Raw genomic sequence first — 26,472 nt, 5'->3', positions numbered from 1 at the left:
AAACACATCGTTTTCCGCTATTCTTCCTGGACGCTTGCAGGGCATGTTTAGTTAACTGAATGGGCAGGTTTTTCTAACAGAAAAATATGTACTTAGCAGCACTGCCCATCATTTAATAATCCACCCCCATAGTTTTCAAATCCGCCCCTCACCGACATTTACACGCTCGCCAGTGCGGGGCACAATCTGACACAAAAATTTCTTCCGTCGGCTATTGTGCGCAAGCGGCGTCACAACAGTTGATCATAAAATCAGCTGTTGTGCTGCTCCCTACTGCGTTCATCCCGGGCACTTCTCTATATCGGGCACTATCCAACAGAATACCGGCGGGGAGAAAGGTTAGTTGCAGTGTGTTGGATGGTCAGACCCTGGGCACCTCTGTCTCTGCCCCTCTCCATCCTCCCCCACTCTGCCCGCACATTGCATGCAGCTGAAGAGATACCAGAAGCAAAGGAGGGAGCCGCGGTGCCAGTCTGAGCCTGGTGTTACCCTCTGGCGGGAGTCACCCAGGTGCGGGCCGGACCCCCTTAGCAATGCCACTGGTGCCAAGCATGTTTGAAGCCATTTACTGTTGACTGTCTCACTATCTTTGCTGGAAGTTAATTCCAAGCATCAACTACCCTTTCAGTAAAATACTTTCCAACATAAGTTTTGAACTTTCCACCAGTTAACCTCCTCCCGTCCTATAGCCGAATGACGGCTACAGCGCGAGCCATAATTGCCTGGAGGCCGTCATATGATGTCCTCCCGTGCATGAGCTACATGCGTGGCCCATGTGGGGCGTGCTCTGTGATCACTGAGTCTATGAGATTCCATCCCCTTACCACGTGATTAGTTGTCAGCCAATGACCGCTGATCACGTGATGTAAACAGAAGATCGGTAATCCACCCCCCCCCCCCCACACCTTCAAGCTGTCAGCGTGAGGGAAAAAAAAAAGACTTTTACCAGGTTCTGTCAGAGGGACATCCATCCCTCACACAAAGAGCCGCGGCTGCCTCATCTGTGCCCACCAGTGCTGCCTACCTTTGCCCGACAGTGCCGCCAATCAATGTCCACCAGTGCCACGAATCAATGAAGGAGAAAAAATTACAAAATTATAACACTATGAAAACTTTCTTTTTTAAAAAATGTTCAGTTTTTTTTTTTTTAAGCAAAATATAAAAAACCCAATGGAGTTTAAATACCACCAAAAAAAAAAAAAAGCTCCATTTGTGTGGGAAAAAAAAAAAAAAAAAAAGGATAAAAATTTAAATTTGGGTACAGTGTTGCATGTCATTCAAAGTGTGAGAACACTGAAAGCTGAAAATTGGTCTGGACAGGAAGGGGATTTAAGTGCCCAGTAAGCAAGTGGTTAAGGTAATATCCCCATGTTACACATATACATATAAGCCTGCGATATCGATAACACTTAACTGTGGGAAAAATGAACTAGACGAGGGTGCGCTTCCATACGCACCAAAAATGCCACTTAACCTTTATTGTAAATCATAAAAAGGCATGTAAATGACCATAACAGGTATATCTATAGGGTGAGGTCAATGCCACTATATAAATGAACCAATGGTTTAGCGCTGTGCGGGAATATTAACATCTACCAAGTTTAATTGGCGAAACTCCTCTTGATATATACAAATAGACAACATGAGGGTTATCTCCTCTTACATTCAATGTAAAGGATCCAGGCTGTTTAGAGGATATATAAACTCAAGGTCTACTCACCAACACCAACTGGTATAAAGAGATGGGGGTACATCGGTCTCTCCTCCCATCTACTGGCCACACATAAAATGAGATGAACAGAAAGAGAGAAAAGTATACTAGTAAATACTGTCTTACTGAAGATGTGGGCTATCTATCTTCTGCCCTATGAAATGATCTCTCTGAGATATGCGATACGGGCACACTCATCCATGCGGACACACATACCACTGATGGATGAGCCCCATATATCACCATATATACAAAAAAAGCTTCTCTGTTAAATCAAGACTGCATTGACAAGGCATATCTCACCCCACAAAAATGAAAAAGGGGGGGGGGGGGAAGAAGATGTCAGGACAAAAATTTAATCACGTGAACCTAAATGAAAAAAGTCAGAAGGTGCTCCCAAAATCAAATCACCCAAACCTAACATGTTTCACTTCAAATAGAGCTTTGTCAGCGGTAAAAAAAAAAAATAAAAAAAATCAAAGAAAGTGAAAAGAAAATTTACAACCAAGTGTAGCTGACTGTCACACGGTTAAAAGAAAAAATTGTGTCTTTTGTTTGTAGTCCCTCTATTTATAAACTAAACATCCAAGATGGCCGCCACACATGCACATTGCTGACGGAATCCTATCACCATTTTGTAGATAAAAATCAGAACTACAAGGCAATCACTTATTGATTGCTCCTATCCCATATATCATTGTCCTGTACATATATACAATTACTTTTTAGCAAAAAAGGATCAGACGTAAAATGTAGATTCTTTTCCTTTCCTAAATACCAATATGATCCATACAAATATTATTAAACAAGGCCATTAGACAATAAATCCAAAGATTTTTAATCATGTACGAAAGGTAGAAATGTAAAGCCTTCAATAAGGCCAGATGGAGCTCAAAAATTGAGACAGAAGATTAACTTTTGCTTTCAATTTCAATAGATGTTTTCCAGGTCACCTTTCCTTGGGCCCAATTTAAATTGTTCTATAGGTCAAAATTTTAAATACCTCAGCTTTACCACCATATTTTTCACAGACATGCCTAGCAATTGGTCTAGCTCTCTTTTTTGTGCAATGTCATTTACAAGCTCCAATACTTTGCGTCTAAATTGACAAATTGTCTTTCCCACATACAAAAATGGGCATCTCAGAACAATTGATTCCCTCTGTACTTCAATTGAAGACTGGATTGTATTTTAATAATTTCCCATTTTTGGGGTTCTCCAATTCTTTAACAGTGGGAATATAAGGGCATGCCTTACAATGTACACATCTGTGGCTATATAATGGTTTTTCTAGTAGCCATATGGGAGTGACTTTTTCGAACAGTTCCTAAATGACTATGAACTAGCATGCCTCTACGATTTCTACCTTTACTGTATGTGATCACAGGGCTTTTCAGAAGGATTTTAGATAGATCTTGGTCATTATGTAGCACGTCCCAATATATTTTAATTATATTAAATAATTTTTCCCCCATGTGCTTTAGTTTCATTCATTTAAAAAAACTGGCCTCCTGAACCTCATTCACCACCTTGATGTATTTCAAAGGTTTCAATCATGTTTCCCCTTTTAAACATTCTGCCCTTGCACCATGAAGGCCTTCAATGTGCAATGGGAGAGGGAGTTGGATATCCTTGCACTAAGCAAAGCGGGAATGACCCAGTTAGAGATGCCCCTAACCCTTAAGGACTTGGGTTTCAACAGCCAGCTGAGAAGCAGGATGGAACAGGGGACCTTGGTTCCATAAGTCTGGTCTGTTTGTAAGAGGCCAAGTTTTGCACTCCAGAAGTTTGAATATATCTGTGTACCACGACCATCTGGACCAATATGGTGTGATGGGAATGACCAGAACCCTTCCCTCCATCTTACACAGCAGTCGGAGGGGGGGGGGGGGGGGGTGGGTCTTCGTCAGAGCAAAGGCAAAATAATCCCCGGTCTTGGATACTAATCTGTTCAGTTTGTTGTTCAACCTGGTGGCCAGGATGTCCACATCTGGTTTTCCCCATCTTTGACAGATTTTAAAAGATCTCTGGGTGCAAAGACCACTTCCCCATGTCTAGGCATTGATAGCTCCCTTCTACATGGGTGACCATGTAGAAGGGAGGTCTAATGTAGACATACGTGAGATATTTTCAACTACTGTGGGGAACAGCACAGAACTGTCCTTGAACAGCAAGTAAATTGTAAACTTTGTTCAAGCTCGTAAGGTTGTCATCTGTTACCATGTTTCAAGTCTCATGAGGGAACAATGCCCCCAATTCTAGGACAGGATTCAATCACCATGACATGAAGATTTTTTTACCTAACTGGAGAGAAGCACTGGGCGATACAAGTATTGGATTTGCTTATTCCACTTCTTGAGGATGCGAGTAAAACTGAGCAAAGGGGTCTTGATCTGCTAATTGTTTTGCGACCCATGACAAATTTACCTGGTTGATACCTACTCTAACTTGCAGGCTACAAGTTTTGTTTTTTAATATGCAATTTATACTGTTGGATGTTTTTACATTGTCGGCAGCTAAGTTCTAGCTGTCTTCCATCTTCATAGCAATTTAAAAAAGTTCTCCACCGCTATGTTTTGTACCTTACATTTTTTCAATAAAAATCTATTGAAAGTGAAACTGGGCAAAGGGAACTACCTTGAAAGAGCCTACCATAAGCCAGCCAATCTTTTCCTGCAGGAGGAAGATATTTGCCTGGGCTGTGCCCAAACTTAGAACCAGGAATTCCAGATGAGAATACTAGAGAGCAGACTTTGGAGATAATCCAGCCAAAGATTTGAAGAAACTGGATGGTTCTCTGGGACATTTGCAGACAAGGCCCTAGCTGAGGAGTCACTCAGCAAGAGGTCATCCAGCTAACATAATTGTCCCAAGACCATATAAGAGCCAGAAGAGGGGCAGCTAACAGAAAAACCCAGTATATAAAAGTCCATTGCATAATCAAAAAATACATTTTAAAAACTGTAAAGTGCACAATCTGTATGCAAAAAGGTCTTTAGACTTAGCTAGTCTTAGAAGGTTTTGACTGTGAAGAGTCAAGTGATGTTAGGCAACAAGTAGTGAGCACTGCATCAATTACACAGTGGAAAACATCTGGCTTAAAGCTACAGCTTTTACAAGGTTTAGGGGAGTGAAAAATCTCTGTTGTCTCTATAGCAAAGACAACTTCCTCAATACAATAACATTTTCACGTAAAGGATGTTCCTGGAAACTGAAAAGGTTCTAAGTGCCTAAAGTTTTTTTAAAATTGTCAGACAGTGACAGGGAACCCTACTTATTTTATAAATTCTTTTATTAAAAGTTACAATGTACAAATCAAATGCAAGAATGTAAAATAGTAAAGTTGCATCAAAAGTGTCGCAACTCCCCAAAAAAGGGATGGAGAGTTGAAGTTACACTCTGCAGAGCTTAGTGAGGAGAGCACGAACAGCTGATTGGAAGAAAGTGACACCCCCCCCCCCCACCTTTACACAGCTCACAGGAAAGAGCTTAGGCTGTCAACCAGCTGAAGCCCACTCTTCGGTCACTTTTTTCTCTTGGTGTCAGGAAAACTTATCAGAAATTACTCATGCCCATAGCAAGGGAATGAAGCAGCAGACAGAAATGTCTGAGGTTTACAGCCACTTTAACTGCTGGCTTTTCACAAAGTCAAAATTGGCATATCAGTAAAAGATTAATGTGTTAGCCAATAGAGCAGATTATGAATATACCACTGTGTGCACGCATTTTAGAAAACGAAAGATTCAAGTTAACGAAATGAATAAGAACACCATCAACTTTCTAAAAATGCTATCAGCCTAGTTGTCTCTGGGCACACTACAGAGTAGACACCACTAATCTGTCTGGTATGCACTCCTCTACTTTTCGTGAATATTACTGTTAAATTAATGCACTGCTTTGTGATGTTTTGAGTGGTCTGAAGCTGCTCGACTTACAATTAAATAATTATGCTTCTAATTTTTTAATTCCTCTTGGAACTTTAGGAGAGTTTTCAGTTATAACCTCCTACCCTTTTTCTGCAAGATGTACTGGTATTTTTGACAGCATAGATGGTTGCATAACCTGACAATTGCTTGTTTTAACTGTTGGCTGACAAAGGGCTCTTAATAGATGGCAACATCAAGAAAAAATTCCCTTATATGTATATGCTCATTGTTCATGATCTGTAAACATCAAACTTTACTAAAGCACAACACATCATACCAAAAACAAAAACAACCCCCCCCGGAAGCTGTTTCCCATCTATGCTTACATGCGTTTCTTCAACCCACAACCCACTCCCCCTGAGGATATGCTCTGAGCCCCTACTTTCAAGTCTTGCACTACTACTAGTTTAGTTCTACAACCTTCTGGGCATGGCTTAGCCAGGTGTAAGTAGTGATGGTATAGTTAATACCTATATAAAACAAAGGTGCACTCACTGCTAGGCAGAATGTTATGGTTTTAAGAATCTAACCAATTATAAAGCTTGACAAAAACACATACTTATCGTGCTCCCTATAATTTTGGTATATCGAAATAAATTTTTTGTAAGATACTCTTGTGCTTATTGGATATACAGACCCTCCAATGTAATTGTGCACTCATTAAAAATGTTCCCTTATTTTCAAGAAATGTACCAAATTCTTAAAATATCTTATGGAATTTGCAGCTACTGCAGTAGAAACAAATCCTTTAGTCCGATTATGGCTTGGCTATTGAGTATTTCTGATGATATAAACCCAGTTCATTTTTTGCTGGCATCCTGTCCAACCAACATGAGGACCAAAGCTTGCTCACGCTGGTCAACGGAGCAATGTTTACCTTATTTATGAGATGTTCAGTCACCACTTCTCTCAGTCCTGTATAGAGCTTCTCTCCATGCTTATGAAGCACCATAGTATATGCATTTCTATACAGTTCTTCAAAGCTCAAACCACTGTTGTTCTTGCGCTGAATTTCTTGTATTGCATTTTTTAAAAGATCCCAAATGCTGTTAACATATTTTTCATCCATAGTCATCTGTAAAAAAAAAAAAAAAAAAAAAAAGAAAGATTAGATGTCTTTTTAAAACAAATATACAGATTGGATGCAACACCTTCCCATTTAGGAAGATGGGCCATTTTATCAATGACCTCAGTCTTTAACCCTTTCATGACTAAGCCTATTTTTGAAATTTGGTGTTTACAAGTTAAAATCCGTATTTTTTGCTAGAAAATTACTTAGAACCCCCAAACATTATATATATTTTTTTAGCAGAGAATCTAGAGAATAAAACGACGATTGTTGCAATATTTTTTATCACACGGTATTTGTGCAGCGGTGTTTTAAACGCAAATTTTTGGAAAAGTGACACTTTCATGAATTTTAAAAAATCCAAACAGTAAAGTTAACCCAATTTTTTTGTATAATGTGAAAGATGATGTTACGCCGAGTAAATAGATACCAAACATGTCACCCTTTATAATTGCACGCACTCGTGGAATGGCGACGAACTACGGTACCTTTGAATTTCCATAGGCGACGCTTTAAAAAATTTTTACGGTTACCAGGTTTGAGCTACAGAGGAGGTCTAGGGCTAGAATTATTGCTCTCGCTCTGACGATCGCGGCGATACCTCACATGTGTGGTTTGAACACCGTTTACATATGCGGGCGCGACTTCCGTATGCGTTTTCTTCGCTGCGCGAGCTCGCGGGGACAGGGGCACTTTAAAAATTTTTTTTTTTTATTTATTTTATTTATTTTTGTACTTTATAAATTGTGTTTAAATTTTTTTTTTTTTTTTTTACTTTTATTGCTGTCACAAGCAATGCAAACATCCCTTGTGACAGTAATATGTGGTGACAGGTACTCTTTATGGAGTACCTTTACACTTCAAAGTATTCAGATCGCCGAAAACGGCGATTCTGAATACTGTGTACTTTTTTAAATTCGGCGCCATTGGCAGCCGAGTAAACGGGAAGTGACGTCATGACGTCGCTTCCGCATTTACAAGAAGAAGGCTGGAACAAAGCCGCTTGCAGCTTCGTTCCAGTCCGCCCCCAGCCGCCGAAGACAGCGGAACGGACACCGGGCCTCCCGATCGCACGGGAGGCCCGGTAACAGCGGCGGGAGGGGGAGGGATGTCCCCTCCCGCTCCTCCGGTATAACAGCCGAGCGGCTTTTAGCCGCATCGGTTGTTATACTCGGGTAGCCGATCGCCCGCTGAAAACAACAGTACCGGGATGATGCCTGCAGGTGCGGGCATCATCCCGGTATAATCCCGGAAAGCCGAGGCCGCATATATGCGTTCGGTCGGCGGGAAGGGGTTAATTTCCTCAGTTGATCATGCCAAGGGCCTTATATCCCAATATTATAGCATGTTGTCGAGCAACTACTTAGATGAATACCCCACGAATGCATGTCTGAGATGAGACAGAGACAGATTTAGGTCTGATGTCAGGAAACCAATAGGAGGATGTGCTGCAAGCTGTAGTGGCTAGCTCTGATCTAGCAAAGATTGTCCCAGCTGCAGGGCTCAAAATTTCAAGTCCTGAGCCACTAGTCAGGATTTAAGAGTTATTTGCCACCAGTTGCCCCACCCAACCCCTACCCTGCCCCTAAACACGTCCTCGTAAATTATCTAATGAAATTACACTGTAAAATGTTTATGCGGAATTAAGTTACAAAATTAATTATTAACATCAGCGTAGCCTCACGGGAGCAGATTCTCCTCCCAATGATTGGTAAGGAAACTGTGGTGATAGGATAGGAGAGGAAGAAGAAAGCCGGCCAGATCACACAGAGGTGAACTCTGCTGTCAAAGTCCCGCCTCCTGGACATGCTTTTATGATAGATGTCACACTACCCCAATTTCCCAGCATTGGACCAGTGTGCAGTCTATCATAGGAGGCGGGACTTTGTATGACAGAGGAGTTCCTCTCTGTATGATCCGGCCGCCTGTCTTCTTCCTCTCCTTTCCCCACAGTTTCCTGGCCAATGGCTGGGAGAAATGGCTCCCATTCAACCCCGCCTGCCAGCGGTGCTCGACCCCTCCTCTGGTGCGGTTCCATCACACTTGCACTCAGCTAATTTAGGACTTGCCACCTGCGAGTGGAAATTTTGAGGGCTGCCAGCTGAATATAATCCTGAGATCCCAATATACTCCAGCAAGGCTCCACAATATGGGAATACTTATGGACCCCCTATGTTATAGATGTAAAAAAGACATAGGTGATCTTATTCACCAGTTCTGCGTACCCTTAAAGCAGAGATCCAGATGGTTTTCAGTTTATTAAAAGTCAGCAGCTACAAAAAAAAAAAAAAAAAAAAAGGAAGGTGTAGCTGCTGGCTTAACAGACACTCACCTGCCCCATGGTCCAGTGATGCCACTGCCCAAAGCCTCGCTCCTCTCCCCCTCCTCTTCGCGGTGCCCTCATTGCAACTGTGGGCGCCCAGCTGTGACGGCTTGCGGCTTTACAGCCGAGCGCACACATGCGCTGCACTCCTAGTAGCCAGGCAATCTTCTGGGACCTGTGACATTTCTCAGAAGATTGCAGAGAGGGAGGGGCAGCCTAGGGGAAAAGGAGAAGCCTAGGCAGTGAAAAGATGGGAGGAAGTGGGACAGGAAATATCTGTCAAAACCAGGTACCCACTCAAGTGGTTGTAAAGGTACAAGATTTTTTTAACCTTCATGCATTCTATGCATGAAGGTAAAAAACCTGTGTGCAGCAGACCCCCAAATACTTACCTGAGCCCCTTTTTGATCCAGCGATGTCCATGAGTATTGCCTTTCCAAGGACTCGCACTCCTGATTGGCTTTTGTCAGCAGTGGGAGCCATTGGTAGGATAGAGTTAGAGGGTGACCATAGTATTTGAGAGGGAATACTATCCAGGGGACAGGTAGTTAGGTGAGCGTTAGAGAGGAGTTTAGCAACTTCACCCGTAGTAGCAGGTTTTAACCACTTTAATACCCGGCTATAGACATATGACGTCCACAGATGGGATCTCCCATCCTGGGTAGACGTCATATGACAGCCTGGGCTTCCCAGCCGCCTAGGGGGCGCGCGCCCTCCGCGTTGCTCGGGACCCGGTGCATGTGCCCGCGATGTCCGCCGAGCACACACGATTGCCCGTTAACCGGGCCAGACCGTGGATCTGTGTGTGTAAACACACAGATCCATGTCCTGTCAGTTGTGAGGAGAGCGATCTGTGTTCCCAGTACAGCGGAACACTGATCGGTCTCCCCCACTTGTACGTCCCCGCCCCCTACAGTTAGAATCAATCCCTTAGGAAACAGTTAACCCCTTGTGTCCCCCTAGTGGTTAACCCCTTCACTGCCTGTCACATTTACACAGTAATCAATGCAATTTTATAGCATTGATCGTTGTATAAATGTGAATGGTCCCAAAAATGTGTCAAAAGTGTCCGATGTGTCCGCCATAATGTCGCAGTCACGAAAAAAAAAAAAAAAAAAATTCGCGATTGCCGCTATTACTAGTAAAAAAAATATATATTTTTTTTTTTTAATGCCATAAATCTATCCCGTATTTTGTAGACGCTATAACTTTTGCGCAAACCAATCAATATACGCTTATTGCGATTTTTTTTACCAAAAATATGTAGAAGAATACGTATCAGCCGAAACTGAGGAAAAAAAATTTAAAAAAAAAAAAATTGGGATATTTATTATAGCAAAAAGTAAAAAATATTGTTTTTTTCAAAATTGTCGCTCTTTTGTTTATAGCGCAAAAAATAAAAACCGCAGAGGTGATCAAATACCACCAAAAGAAAGTTCTATTTGTGGAGAAAAAAAGGACGTCAATTTTTTTTTGGGTACAACATCGCACGACCGCGCAATTGTCGTTTAAAATGCGACAGCGCTGAAAACTAAAAATTGGCCTGGGAAGGAAGGGGGTGAAAATGCCCTGTATTGAACCGGTTAATAAGGGGGAGTGTTCAATTGTACCTGTTGACATGGGGTCTCAACTGGGGGAGATACCTGTAGAGTGGAGATTTCATTCCGGATTGTATCAATCTTGTTTTTAAAGTGATTAGCAATCTTCTGGGCAGTGAGTGAGTCAGTAGGTGGAGGACAAAGTAGAGAGTTAAAGGTTGAGAAGAGTTTACGGGGACTGGATGAGAAGGTGTTAATAAGAGTTGTAAAATAGGTCTGCTTGGTAGTGGGGAGGAAGGGATAATATTTTTGGAGGGCAAATTTGTATTATAGTCTTTGAGAAACTTAGTCTTGTGCCACAGACGCTTAAGAGCGCGACTACAAATACCAACCCAACCTATCCCTGAGGAGGGGAGTGGCCATGTTCCGACATATAATGTAACCATATAATGTAACCATGGAGAACGAACTTAGCCACCCTCTAACTGGAACTCTGATCAAAACCACAAAATGGAATTGAGATTTGGAGGAGGCTGGGAGAAATAGAATTCTGAGTTAAGAATTCTATTTACATATACTCAAATAGAAATTTTATTTTTTACACCAGAGTTGGGTGTCCCTTTGACTCGCCTGGATGAAAGAAAAAATAAATAAATAATTACCAATAATTAAAAAAAAGCCATGTTAAGACGACATCATGATGCTTTTTTATTTTTAATAAGCTGCAGCAGTGCTTGTGCCGAAAAGTCCCTTTCCTGCAGGTGTGCGACGTGTTGTCAGCATGGTAAAAAGGTTGGGGATGCATACAATGTAACAGCTACATAAATTTTGCCCCAAATCTCTAGAGAACATTATTTTTATTCCACACGAGGCAACCAGAAAAACAAATGGAAAAAAGCAATAGGCAATACTGAACTTTTTTTTTTTTTTTTTTTTTCTTTCCTTCCAGTCAGCATTCAGCAATTTGTACTAAACAGAACAGATGGCTTGTTCCCATTCAAATGCAGTCCTCCCCAGACATCACCCTTTCCTACAATAAACTTGCACGAAACACACTGTACAAATCAGAACTGGCAGAAACATACAATGATCTCCCGCTGAATAATTGAGCATTCAAAAACCGGTCAGAATTGGAAGAAAAAAAAAAAAAACCCACACACACTTGCTTGTTATCAGCAAGTATTATGGATACAGACAAAGAGTAATTAAGATGCGGCCTGTAGAATGTGTAAATTGCCATCTCCGTGGTGATAGAATCAGCAGTGCTATAGATACATTAATTTCTGCCAATTTCAATTCAGCATAATGATGCCTCCATTAATTTCAAAGCAGACCTTCTCCCCCGCTCTCTACATCCACCGCAATATGAAATTTTTTTTTTTTTTTGCAGGCTGGCCCCCGCCACCATGCTTGGTCTAGACTACGATGATTTTTTTCCCTGCTCCCGCAGGCTCCTGCGATACCAGTGTCAAATATTCCAGGAGGCTGCAGGAGCAGAGACCCACAGTGGCTGGACATGGAGCATATCATTAGGGGCCGACTGCAACAAACTTGAAATAGGTAGTTAGGTTACTGAAAGTGTCAGAAGGGAAGATTGTGGTACAGGACATATGCTGCAGCATCTGTGCAATGGATCGCAGCAAAACACCACTGCGTTCACTAGACAGGCAAGTATATGAATTGAGTACAACCCTGCATAACAGCTAAGAGTGAAGTCAATTAAATAAAAAATCTCTATCATCAATAATGGGGAGATGTAATGAAGTTCCTCTTTAACCACTTCAGCCCCGGAAGGTTTTACCCCCTTCCTGACCAGAGCACTTTTTACAATTCGGCACTGCGTCACTTTAACTGCTAATTGCGCGGTCATGCAATGCTGTACCCAAACGAAATTTGCGTCCTTTTCTTCCCACAAATAGAGCTTTCTTTTGATGGTATTTGATCACCTCTGCCGTTTTTATTTTTTGCGCTATACACGGAAAAAGACCGAAAATTTTGAAAAAAAATGATATTTTCTACTTTTTGTTCTAAAAAAAAATCCAATAAACTCAATTTTAGTCATACATTTAGGCCAAAATGTATTCGGCCACATGTCTTTGGTAGAAAAAATGTCAATAAGTGTATATTTATTGGTTTGCGCAAAAGTTATAGCGCCTACAAACTAGGGTACATTTTCTGGAATTTACACAGCCTTTAATTTATGACTGCCTATGTCGTTTCTTGAGGTGCTAAAATGGCAGGGCAGTACAAAACCCCCACAAATGACCCCATTTTGGAAAGTAGACACCCCAAGGAATTTGCTGAGAGGCATGTTGAGCCCATTGAATATTCATTTTTTTTGTCCCAAGTGATTGAATAATGACAAAAAAAAAAAAAAAAATTACAAAAAGTTGTCACTAAATGATATATTGCTCACACAGGCCATGGGCATATGTGGAATTGCACCCCAAAATACATTTAGCTGCTTCTCCTGAGTATGGGGATACCACATGTGTGGGACTTTTTGGGAGCCTAGCCGCGTACGGGGCCCCCGAAAACCAATCACTGCCTTCAGGATTTCTAAGGGCGTACATTTTTGATTTTACTCCTCACTACCTATCACAGTTTTGAAGGCCATAAAATGCCCAGATGGCATAAAACCCCCCCAAATGACCCCATTTTGGAAAGTAGACACCCCAAGCTATTTGCTTTGAGGCATGTTGAGTCCATGGAATGTTTTATATTTTGACACAAGTTGCGGGAAAGTGACAAATTTTTTTTTTTTTTTTGCACAAAGTTGTCACTAAATGATATATTGCTCACACAGGCCATGGGCATATGTGGAATTGCACCCCAAAATACATTTAGCTGCTTCTCCTGAGTATGGGGATACCACATGTGTGGGACTTTTTGGGAGCCTAGCCGCGTACGGGGCCCCGAAAACCAATCAGTGCCTTCAGGATTTCTAAGGGCGTACATTTTTGATTTTACTCCTCACTACCTATCACAGTTTCGGAGGCCATGGAATGCCCAGGTGGCACAACCCCCCCCCCCAAATGACCCCATTTTGGAAAGTAGACACCCCAAGCTATTTGCTGAGAGGCATGGTGAGTATTTTGCAGCTCTCATTTGTTTTTGAAAATAAAGAAAGACGAGAAAAAAAAATTTTTTTTTTCTTTTTTCAATTTTCAAAACTTTGTGACAAAAAGTGAGGTCTGCAAAATACTCACTATACCTCTCATCAAATAGCTTGGGGTGTCTACTTTCCAAAATGGGGTCATTTGGGGGGGTTTTTTGCCACCTGGGCATTCCATGGCCTCCGAGACTGTGATAGGCAGTGAAGAGTGAAATCAAAAATTTACGGCCTTAGAAAGCCTGAAGGCGGTGCTTGGTTTTCGGGGTCCCGTGCGCGGCTAGGCTCCCAAAAAGTCTCACACATGTGGTATCCCCGTACTCAGGAGAAGCAACAGAATGTATTTTGGGGTGTAATTTCACATATTCCCATGGCATGTTTGAGCAATATATCATTTAGTGACAACTTTGCGCAAAAAAAAATAAAAAAAATAAAAAATTGTCTCTTTCCCGCAACTTGTGTCACAATATAAAATATTCCATGGACTTGACATGCCTCTCAGCAAATAGCTTGGGGTGTCTACTTTCCAAAATGGGGTCATTTGGGGGGGTTTTGAACTGTCCTGGCATTTTATGCACAACATCTAGAAGCTTATGTCACACATCACACACTCTAACCACTTGAAGACAAAGCCCTTTCTGTCACTTTTTGATTACATAAAAAAATAATTTTTTTTTGCAAGAAAATTACTTTGAACCCCCAAACATTATATATTTTTTTAAAGCAAATGCCCTACAGATTAAAATGGTGGGTGTTTCATTTTTTTTTTTCACACAGTATTTGCGCAGCGATTTTTCAAACGCATTTTTTGGGGAAAAAACACACTTTTTTAAATTTTAATGCACTAAAACACACTATATTGCCCAAATGTTTGATGAAATAAAAAAGATGATCTTAGGCCGAGTACATGGATACCAAACATGACATGCTTTAAAATTGCGCACAAACGTGCAGTGGCGACAAACTAAATACATTTTTAAAAGCCTTTAAAAGCCTTTACAGGTTACCACTTTAGATTTACAGAGGAGGTCTACTGCTAAAATTACTGCCCTCGATCTGACGTTCGCAGTGATACCTCACATGCATGGTGCAATTGCTGTTTACATTTGACGCCAGACTGACGCTTGCGTTCGCCTTAGCGCGAGAGCAGGGGGGACAGGGGTGCTTTTTTTTTTTTTTTTTTTTTTTTCTTTATTATTATTATTTTTTTATCTTATTTTTAAACTGTTCCTTTCATTTTTTTTTTTTTAAATCATTTTTATTGTTATCTCAGGGAATGTAAATATCCCCTATCATAGCAATAGGTAGTGACAGGTACTCTTTTTTTCTCCTCTGCCCTCAAAGCATCTGACCACACCAAGATCGGTGTGATAAAATGCTTTCCCAATTTCCCAATGGCGCTGTTTACATCCGGCGAAATCTAAGTCATAAAATGCTCGTAGCTTCCGGTTTCTTAGGCCATAGAGATGTTTGGAGCCACTCTGGTCTCTGATCAGCTCTATGGTCAGCTGGCTGAATCACCGGCTGCATTCTCAGGTTCCCTGTTGAGACAGGAGAGCCAGAGAAAAACACGGAAGACGTTGGGGGGGGGGGGGGGGCATTCCCTCCCACTGCTTGTAAAAGCAGTCTAGAGGCTAATTAGCTGCTAGGATTGCTTTTACATGAAAGCCAATCGCTGGCTGAAAAGAATGATACCAAGATGATACCTAAACCTGCAGGCATCATTCTGGTATAACCACTCAAAGTCGTGAATGGCGTACCTGAAGACAAAAAAATGGTTAACAATAAAGCACAGTAAACGGTAAGGTATAAAAAAATTGCATATCTGAAAAGCAAACATGATAAAACATAACAATAAAACATTGCAGAATAGAATACAGTAAAAAAGAGCAGAACAATAGAGAGAGAATAGAGAGAGAACAATAAAACGACAACTATTTTTTTTTTATTTTATATTTTTGTTTGTGTTTTTTTTTTTTTTTTACACTTTTTTTTGTAACTAACTTTTATAACTGTAACCGGTTCCAGGTTCGGGTCTCTCAAAATGCGATGGCATCTTGGGAGACCCTGTGAAAGTGTGCCTAGTCTGTGCAATGCTGTACCCTACGCTAATACTCAACTAGTGAATGGTAGTGTTCAAAACATTCACCAATGCAAAGACCAGGATTGTCAGGACAGGAGGGACAATAATAGCGGGTGTCACGCCTATATCCGCGTTTGCTGCAGACACGACATCTTTTTTGGGGGGGGTTCGTTGGGTAGGGGTACTCGGGAGGACATAAAGAAAACGCCTCTCATGCAGCCGACTGCATTTGGTTGGGGATGTGAATGGGGGAAGTACGGGCGCTGCAGAAGCGGTGGGTTCCCAATTAGGATTGGCGAATGCAGCAGGAAGGGCACTATGGACACGACGGGCCTGTGTTTGTCTTCTTGGTGGCAGTGGGACACTACTTGTGCTTGCCACCTCACCAGCTTGAACTGCATTTATGGGACTCGCCATGTCACCAAGTGTTACTGCAGTGCTGGTTTGACTACGACCGGGGTGTACTAGGGCGCTGGTGCTTGCCAGTTCACCAAAACACTACCAAAAAAACTGTTAGAGATTGCAGGGATCAGGCCTGACTCTTCGAACGCTGCAGTTATGCGTTTAGTGTTTTGTAAGTGTCAGTGATCGATCGATACTGCACTTGGGTGGGCTGGGCTGGGCCGGGCCGGGCAGAGGGGCAAAACGCAGGTGCTAGCAGGTATCTGGGCTGATCCCGCTAACACTGCGTTTGTGGGAACCCTAAACTGCTGGGGACGCTAGTATAGATCTGATCAGATCAGATATTGATCCGATCAGATACTATACCACTAAGGGAGGTGTACGGTGCGTGCGTGGGTGTTAGCGGTACTGGCGCTAACCTGACGCTGCCTGGGGCTGGTGCTTGCCAGTTCACCAAAACGCTACCAAGAAAACTGTTAGCGATCAGGCCTGACTCTGAACGCTGCAGTTATGCGTTTAGTGTTTTGTAAGTGACAGTGATCGATCGATACTGCACTTGGGCTGGGCCGGGCGGAGGGGAAGAACGCAGGTGCTAGCGGGTATCTGGGCTGATCCCGCTAACACTGCGTTTTTGGGAACCCTAAACTGCTGGGGACACTAGTATAGATCTGATCGGATCAGATATTGATCCGTACAGATACTATACCACTAAGGGAGGCGTATGCTGCGTGCGTGGGTGTTAGCGGTACTGGCGCTAATCTGACGCTGCCTGGGGCGACGCATATCACCGCCGGGCGATCAGGGGGCTAAACCTTTATTAGGTAATAAACGGCGGGTCCCCTGACACTATAAAAAATAAACGAACTAACCAGCGTCACCCGTAACAGTTATACGGTGATCAGTGGTGAAAGGGTTAACTAGGGGGCAATCAAGGGGTTAAAACATTTATTAGGTAGTATATGGGGGTCCCTGTCACTATAAAACGCTGACGGCGAACATAAATATTTACGTTCCTAACTAGCGTCACCAGCGACACTAATACAGCGATCAGAAAAATGATCGCTTAGTGACACTGGTGACAGGGGGTGATCAAGGGGTTAAAACTTTATTAGGGGGGGTTAGGGGGGTATCCTAGACCTAAAGGGGGGTAATATTCACTGCCCTAACACTGTAAGGCCCCATTCACACTAGCACGTTTTTTGATGCATTTTGCAGAAATGCACGGGAATTTTTTAACATGGGTTCCTACGGAACATGTTCACATCAATGCTTTTTTGTATCTCTGCGTTTTTGGAAAGGGTCGGGGACTTTTTTTCATGCAAAAAGCAGCGTTTTGCATGTAATGGTTTTCAATGGACAAGCATCAAAAACGCAAGTGCACCGTTTTTGCAGCGTTTTTGGTGCGTTTTTGCCGTTTTTTTATTTTTTTTTTTGTAATTTTTTTGTAAGACTGTAAAAAAAAATGAAAAAAAAAAAAAAAAAACGCAAAACGCAAATCGCGGCAAAAACGCTACAAAAACGTGGCAAGCATGAAAAAAAACCCTCCAAAAACGCTCAAAAGCAACATGCATAGGTGTGAATCGAGCCTGTCACAAACTGACACCATGCAGTAATCAGAAAAAAAAAAAAAAAAATACTGCTTGCTGTCAGTTTGAGACGGGGGGGGGGTGATTGGGGGTGTAAAGTATGCCTGGCATGTTCTACTGTGTGCGTTTGTGTTGTGTGCACTTACATGTCATCTCCCCTCGGCGCTGGAACGGAAACTGCCGAGCCGAGGAGAGATGACATCACATCCTCTGCCTGTGTGAAACTACACACAGGCAGGGGAGGATTCCGATTGGCTGGGAGCGATCGCGAGGGGGGGGCCACGATCGGATGGTCTCCCCCTCGCCTCCCGACGCTCCCAGTCAAATGCCGACCGCCGCTGGCACCGGGGGGGGTCCGATCGGACCCCCCGCCCGCGGGAGGCAGATCACGTACAGGTACGTGATTCTGCCTGCCCGTGCCATTCTGCCGACGTATATATACGTTAGGCGGTCGGCAAGTGGTTAAAGCACAGGGCCACCCGTAAAAAAAAAAAAAAAAAAAAAAAGCCACCAAAATTCCTAAAAAAAAAAAAAAAAAAAAAAAAAAAAAAAAAAACACATTTGGAAAAAAAATTTTTTTTTATACTTACCTAAACCCTTGTTGCTAGGCAGTCTTCCTAATCTGCCTCTTCCTATTCCGCGGCATGTTCTCCTCAGTGAGCGGCCCCGTTGTCTTCTGGGAACTGTGTGTGTGTTCCCAGAACACCACGGGGCCATTCACAGATCGCTTGCGCATGCGCACTGGCAGTGAAGCCGCAAGGCTCCACTGCCTGTTTCCCTTACCTAGGATGGCGGTGCCGGGACCCGAGAGCCGAGGGACGGTTCGGCCTAGGGCGGCCGACATCGCAGGCACCGAGGACAGGTAAGTCTACTTATTTAAAGTCAGCAGCTACAGTGTTTGTAGCTGCTGACTTAAATTTTTTTTTTAGCTGGCCGGAATCCCTCTTTAACATGGAATTGTATAAAAGAAAATAAGATCTGGAACTGTTTGGGTGCTAATTTGCTAAAAACATAACACACATAGAAGCCCAATTTCAAGCAAAAAGGACATCTAAAAAGAGACACTGAACTCTGGTCTTTCGCTCCTGTGATAGACTAGGGACTATGGGATTTGTAGTGTGCATACAGCAGTGCTCATGACCACAACTAAAGGTGCACTGCCAATTTCTAAACAAACTGAAGTGGGGGGGGGGGGGGGGGGTAGAGTTGCAGGAGCTCAGAGATAAGGAGGCAGTATAACATGGTAAGAAACAATTTCATGAAAAATTAATTACAAGATGTGATACGAGTGTGACAAGCTTGTATAGAATGAATGTGTTAAGGTAATTGAGTCCTTTGTCTTTCAATGTTGCATAGAGGTTATTAGGGTTCATACTGGTTTGTGCAGAAGTGGAGAAATCCAGTTAAATCTAGGACAATTCATGGTCACAAGCTGGAACATATAATTGATACATTGAAAGTAACATACTGCGCATGCACACATGAGGTGTCCACGTGCAGAATCTATCTGACTACACATGCGTCTGCATGATAGTGTTATATCAGGATACACTACGCATGTGTGAGAAACGATTTGATACTTTTTAGGTATACAAGAAAAGGGATTCTCACAAGGAGCTGGGACTCAACTTAAGGCGACAGACGTGTCTTGTGGTGAATTTCCGGTTCCTCTTCGTGATTGATGGAAGTCCCCCAATCGAAACGTAGAGTGATGCTACAATATCCGGTGATGTATTGATGCTTACACTTAATGATTTACATATGAATGCTTTGACTCTAAAGTATAAGATATAACCTGTATCGTAGTAATTTAATAAATAACATATGTTTTACCTTTAATCTTTATTTGCCTACTTGGTAAGATAGTGAGCGTAGCAGCAGTGTTAACACTTTAAAAAGGTAATACACAAGACCATTAACCACTTCAGCCCTGGAAAATTTGGCTGGCCAAAGACCAGAGCACTTGCGATTTGGCACTGCGTCGCTTTAACTGACAATTGCGCGGTCGTGCGACGTGGCTCCCAAACAAAATTGACGTCCTTTTTTCCCCACAAATAGAGCTTTCTTTTGGTGGTATTTTATTACCTCTGCGGGTTTTATTTAACGCCAATTTTGGAAAAAACGCATTATTTTTTACATTTGCTATAATAAATATCCCCCAAAAATATGCCGCATCTTAAAGGACAAACGTACAGGTACGTTAATATGCCTTTCCATGCCATTCTGCAGAGGTATATCGTCGTGAGCCGGTCGGCAAGTGGTTAACAAGGTGGATGCGCATGGATTATTTTTGGAGAATAAGGACATTGTTTAGTGTCACTTAAGTTACTTTGGCATACATATTCTTCTGATCCCCCTTTTAGCCCAGACAAAGGCATCTGCACATCTCCAAAACATAGTATTTAGTGTAACTTTAACCACTTCCCGCAGGGCCACTGTACATATATAGGCAGGCAGGACAGGTGTCGTTCTGGGAGGATGTACCAGGCCACTGTACTCCGCCCTGGTAACATGTGATCGCTGTGATCTCATGGCACAGGGCCAATCACAGCTATCATAGTAGTTTAATGGCTGCAGGAATGCAGCCCAGAACTGTCAGAAATGATTGCTCACATACACAGCCATTATGGCTGTGTAAGTTATCAAAGTGTAAAAAAAAATTAAAATAATAATAATGGTTACAGAAACACTGTATAATAATAAAATCTCCCTCTCTCTCCCCATCTCTCTATATTAGGGCTGTGATTGGCCGTGCCATGAGATCACACACACATATATATATATATATATATATATATATATATATATATATATATATATATATATATATATATATATATACATACATACATATATATATATACACACACACACACACACACACACACGTCCTTCTGCCTACATGTGTTACAAAAACAAGATATGGTCTGTAGGTTTGTTCTTAAGATGAATCTGTTTGTTAGTCGGAATAGGTCCATATTTTTTTTTTTTTTTTTTTTTTTTAAGTGTAGCTGCAGCCAAAAAAAAATAATTTTTAAGTTTTTTGGATAACATAGGGAATGTTTGTTTTGCTGTCTGTACCCCTGTTCAGAAGATTTCACCTCATTTTCTGTCCCAATGACAATTGGATTTTGAAAATTTTGGGCTGTTGTGCAAACAAGCCTTGGTGATAAAGCATCAGTGGGAGAGTCTCTCTTTCTCTCTCGCTCTCTCAATGATATGGATTTCTGCACAAATTGGTCATAAAATGTGATCTGATCTTCATCTAAGTCACAACAGACAATCACAGTCTGCTTAAACTAATACACAAAATTAAATGTTACCATGTTTTTATTGAACACACTATGTAAACATTCACAGTGCAGGTGGAAAAACTATGTGAACCCTTGGATTTAATAACTGGTTGAACCTCCTTCGGCAGCAATAACTTCAACCAAACGTTTCCTGTAGTTGCAGATCAGACGTGCACAACGGTCAGGAGTAATTCTTGACCATTCCTCTTTACAGAATGGTTTCAGTTCAACAATATTCTTGGGATGTCTGGTGTGAATCACTTTCTTGAGGTCATGCCACAGCATCTCAAATCAGGTTGAGGTCAGGACTCTGACTGGGCCACTCCAGAAGGCGTATTTTCTTCTGTTTAAGCCATTCTGTTGTTGATTTACTTCTATGCTTTGGGTCACTGTCCTGTTGCAACACCCATCTTCTGTTGAGCTTCAGCTGGTGGACAGATGGCCTTAAGTTCTCCCGCAAAACGTCTTGATAAACTTGGGAATTCATTTTTCCTTCGATGATAGCAATCCGTCCAGGCCCTGATGCGGCAAAGCAGCCCTGAACCATGATGCCCCCACCGCCATACTTCACAGTTGGGATGAGGATTTGATGTTGGTGTGCTGTGCCTCTTTCTCCACACATAGTGTTGTGTGTTTCTTCCAAACAACTCAACTTTGGTTTCATCTGTCCACAGAATAATTTTGCCAGTTCTGCTGTTGAACATGCAGGTGCTCTTGTGCAAACTGTAAACGTGCAGCAGTTTTTTTTGGACAGCAGTGGCTTCCTCTGTGGTATCCTCCCATGAAATCCATTGTTTAGTGTTTTACGTATTGTAGATTCGCTAACAGGGATGTTGGCATATGCCAGAGACTTTTGTAAGCCTTTACCTGACACTCTAGGATTCTTCTTCACCTCATCGAGCAGTCTGCCCTGTGCTCTTGCAGTCATCTTTACAGGACGCCCACTCCTAGGGAGAGTAGCAGCAGTGCTGAACTTTCTCCATTTATAGACAATTTGTCTTACTGTGGACTGATAAAACAGCAAGGCTTTTGGAGATACTTTTATAACCCTTTCCAGCTTTATGCAAGTCAACAATTCTTAATTGTAGGTCTTCTGAGAGCTCTTTTGTGCGAGGCATCATTCACATCAGACAATGCTTCTTGTGAAAAGCAAACCCAGAACTGGTGTGTGGTTTTTTTTATAGGGCAGAGCAGCTGTAACCAACACCTCCAATATCATCTCATTGATTGGACTCCAGTTGGCTGACACCTCACTCCAATTAGCTCTTGGAGATCTCAGTCTAGGGGTTCACATACTTTTTCCACCTGCACTGTGAATGTTTACATGGTGACATTGAATTTTTTGTGTTATTAGTTTAAGCAGACGGTGATGGTCTATTATTGTGACTTAGATGAAGATCAGATCACATTTTATGATCAATTTGTGCAGAAATCCATATCATTTCAAAAGGGTTCACATACTTTTTATTGCACACAAATGTATGTACACACACATATAATAAAATATTTACAAAAATGTATATATATATCTTTTCATGTGTCAACACTGAACAAATTACACTTTGCTACAATGTAAAGTAGTGAGTTTGCAGCTTGAATAACAGTGTAAATTTGCCGTCCCCTCAAAATAACTCAACACACAGCCATTAACGTCTAAACCGCTGGCAACAAAAGTGAGTACACCCCTAAGTGAAAATGTCCAAATTGGACCCAAAGTGTCAATATTTTGTGTGGCCACCATTATTTTCCAGCACTGCCTTAACCCTCTTGGGCATAGAGTTCACCAGAGCTTCACAGGTTGCCATTGGAGTCCTTTTCCACTCCTCCATGACGACATCACTTTGCTGGTGGATGTTAGAGACCTTGCGCTCCTCTACCTTCCGTTTGAGGATGCCCCTCAGATACTCAATAGGGTTTAGATCTGGAGACAGGCTTGGCCAGTCCCTCACCTTTACCCTCAGCTTCTTTAGCAAGACAGTGGTAGTCTTGGAGGTGTGTTTGGGGTCGTTATGTTGGAATACTGCCCTGCAGCCCAGTCTCCGAAGGGAGAGAAACATGCTCTGCTTCAGTATGTCACAGTACATGTTGGCATTCATGGTTCCCTCAATGAACTGTAGCTCTCCAGTGCCGACTGCACTCATGCAGCCCCAGACCATGACACTCCCCACCATCATGCTTGACTGTAGGCAAGACACACATGTCTTTGTACTCCTCACCTGGACGCCGCCACACACACTTGACACCATCTGATCCAAATAAGTTTATCTTGGTCTAAGACCACAGGACATGTCCTTAGTCTGCTTGTCTTCAGCAAACTGTTTGCGGGCTCTCTTGTGCATTATCATTAGAAGAGGCTTCTTTCTGGAACGACAGTCATGCAGACCAATTTGATCTAGTGTATGGTCTGAGCACTGACAGGCTGACCCCCCACCCCTTTAACCTCTGCAGCAATGCTGGCAGAAATACGTCCATTTCCTAAAGACAACCTCTGGAAATGGCACTGAGCATGTATACTCAACTTCTTTGGTCGACCATGGTGAGGCCTGTTCTGAGTGTAACCCGTCCTGTTAAACCGCTGTATGGTCTTGGCCACCATGCTGCAGCTCAGTTTCAGGGTCTTGGCAATCTTCTTACAGCCTAGGCCATCTTTACGTAGAGCAACAATTCTTTTTTTCAGATCCTCAGAGTTCTTTGCCATGAGGTGCCATGTTGAACTTTCAGTGACCAGTATGAGAGAGCGCTCGATAACACCAAATTTAACACACCTGCTCCCCATTCACACCTGAGACCTTGAAGCACTAACGAGTCACATGACACCAGGGAGGGAAAATGGCTAATTGGGCCCAATTTGGACATTTTCACTTAGGGGCTCACTCACTTTTCTTGCCAGCAGTTTAGACATTAACGGCTGTGAGTTGTTATTTTGAGGGGGCAGCAAATTTACACTATTACAAGCTCTACACTCACTACTTAACATTGTAGCAAAGTGTCATTTCTTCAGTCTTGTCACATGAAAAGATATAATAAAATATTTACAAAAATGTGAGGGGTGTACTCACTTTAGTTAGATAGATAGATATAGCTCATACACACACACACACACACACACACACACACACACACATACATGCATACATATAAAAGTGATCCTGCATAGGAGGGCCGCCCTCTAGCAGTAAATCTTCTATAGGGTGGTCCGTAACTGGTTGATGAGTTTGTCTATAAAAGTTCATGAAAACAGTTGACTAAAACAAGATCATGGTTCATCCACAGTTATCTATAAGTTATAACAAAGGCTACTTAAAAATCCCTTTCACCCTGACATACCCCACCAATAAGCCTGCACTCTTAACCACTTGCTTACTGGGCACTTAAAGCGGGATTCCGTCCTAAAAAAAAAAAAAATTAAAGTCAGCAGCTACTAACAGTGTAGCTGCTGACTTTAAATAAGTACTTACCTGTCCTGGGTGTCCGCGATGTCGGCTGCCCAAGGCCGACCCGGCTCTCGGTACCGCCATCCTAGGAAAGGGAAACAGGCAGTGGAGCCTTGCGGCTTCACTGTCAGTTTCCTACTGCGTATGCGCGAGCGGCGCGCCGTTCTGTGAATGGCCCCGTGGTGTTCTGGGAACACACACCATTCCCAGAAGACAACGGGGCCACTCACCGAGGAGAAGAACTCACCACGGAATAGGAAGAGGCAGATTAGGAATACTGCCTAGCAACAAGGGTTTAGGTAAGTTTAATTTTTTTTTTTTTTCAATTTTTTTTAGGATTTTTGGTGATTTTTTTTTTCAGGGTGGCCCTCCACTTTAAACCCCCCTCCTATCCAGACCAATTTTCAATGCTGATGCACTCTTTGAATGACAATTGCTCGGTCATACAACACTGTACTCAAATTAATTTTTTAAAATTTTTTTCCCCACAAATAGAGCTTTCTTTTGGTGGTATTTGATCACCTTTGCAGGTTTTTTTTTTTTTTTTTTTAAGTCCTCATGCACACGGACGTTTTTACAGCTGCTTTTTTGAGCTTTTTTTGCAGCTTAAAAAGGCCTGTCTATGTTAGTCTATGGCTTCATGCCCACCTAGGCGTTTTTGAGCTGCAAGTGGCATAGGCGTTTTTAAGCTGTAAAAAAAAAAACCCAGGACCAGTGGGTTCTGAGAGACGTTTTTCAGCTGTAAAAACGCTCTGACGCTGAAAAACGCTCAAAAACGCTCAAAAACGTCATTCACCAACGTTTTTTAGCGTTTTTGATCCATTGAAAAAAAAAAAAAAAAACGCTCAAAAACGCTAACGCGGAAAAAAGCTCAAAAACACTAAAAACCGCTATTGCAAAAACGCTGAAAAACGCTGAAAAAAGTTAAAAAAAAATCACTGCAAAGATACTGGCGTTTTCATAACGTTTTTTTTAACAGCCTGTGTGCATGAGGGCTTATAATTCGGTCTTTTTACTTTTTTTTTTTTTTTTTTTTTAAATGTAAAAAGACCGAATAAAAAAAAAATAAAAAAAAAAAAAAAAAAATTTAATTTTGTTATAAAATCTTAAATAGATAATTTTTCTACTTCATTGATGTACGCTGATGAGGCGGCACCGATAGGTGGCAATAATGGGCACTGATAGGCAGCACTGATAGGCGGCAATGGCAGGGGGTACTGGTGGCACATATGAGGCAGAATTTCCTCTTCAGGACCGATGTCCCTTGCTGATAAGCCGGTGATCGGGTTTTTTTTTCTCCTCACGCTGTCAGCGTGAGGGGAAAAAAAAAAAAAAAAAAAATCACAGAGTTTTTGTTTTGATCATGTGATCAGCTGTCATTGGCTGACAGCTGATCACATGGTAAGGGGCCGGGACTGGCCCCTTACTCGGATCGGTGATCACCCGAGTCTCAGTGACTCGGTGATCACAGCGCGTGCAGGGCAGGTCCGCGCTGTAGCCGTCATTCGGCTATATAGCGCGGATGTTAATAAGGATTTTTTTTTTTTATTTAAATATTTGTGTTTCATAGTAGTACCTGAAAATTCACAGTACTCATAGTATGTATAGTGTATTATGGCAAATACTGTATATATAAAGTACTGTTGGAAATGCTGTAAAGTACGAATGCTTTAAAAAATATTTTAAATTGTTTATTTTTATCAATTTACAAAATGCAAATTGAGAAAACAGAATACACATCCAAGTAAAATCAATATTTGGTGGGACTACCCTTCAAACCAGCATCAATTCGTACACTTGCAGTCAGATATTTTGTAGGATTAGAGTCATGATCAATTTCATATGTAGGTTGAAAGTCATGAACTGAAACAAAGAGCTGTGTATGAGGCTTAAAACTGGGTGAGGAACAGCCAAAATCTCCTACTAAAGGTGAGGTTGTGAAATATTGTTTCATGTCACGTTATACACCATGGCAGGACTGAGCTCAATAATAAG

The 26,472-nt window shown here is 42.0% G+C and overlaps 1 protein-coding gene across 1 annotated transcript in view; it reads right to left on the bottom strand.

The window, feature by feature from the left end:
- The window catches only part of CUL3 (cullin 3), a 150,166-nt gene that overhangs the window by 84,889 nt on the left and 38,805 nt on the right, over positions 1-26,472 (bottom strand). Inside the window, exon 2 of the mRNA XM_073625939.1 lies at positions 6,515-6,712. Within this exon, the coding sequence (XP_073482040.1) occupies positions 6,515-6,712 (198 nt within the window). The remainder of the gene's footprint in view (positions 1-6,514; positions 6,713-26,472) is intronic.

The sequence above is a fragment of the Aquarana catesbeiana genome, linkage group LG04, assembly GCF_042186555.1.
Source record: "Aquarana catesbeiana isolate 2022-GZ linkage group LG04, ASM4218655v1, whole genome shotgun sequence".
Lineage (NCBI taxonomy): Eukaryota > Metazoa > Chordata > Amphibia > Anura > Ranidae > Aquarana > Aquarana catesbeiana.
The sequence above is the reverse complement of the archived record's forward strand: the minus strand, read 5'-3'. Positions and strand labels throughout refer to the sequence as shown.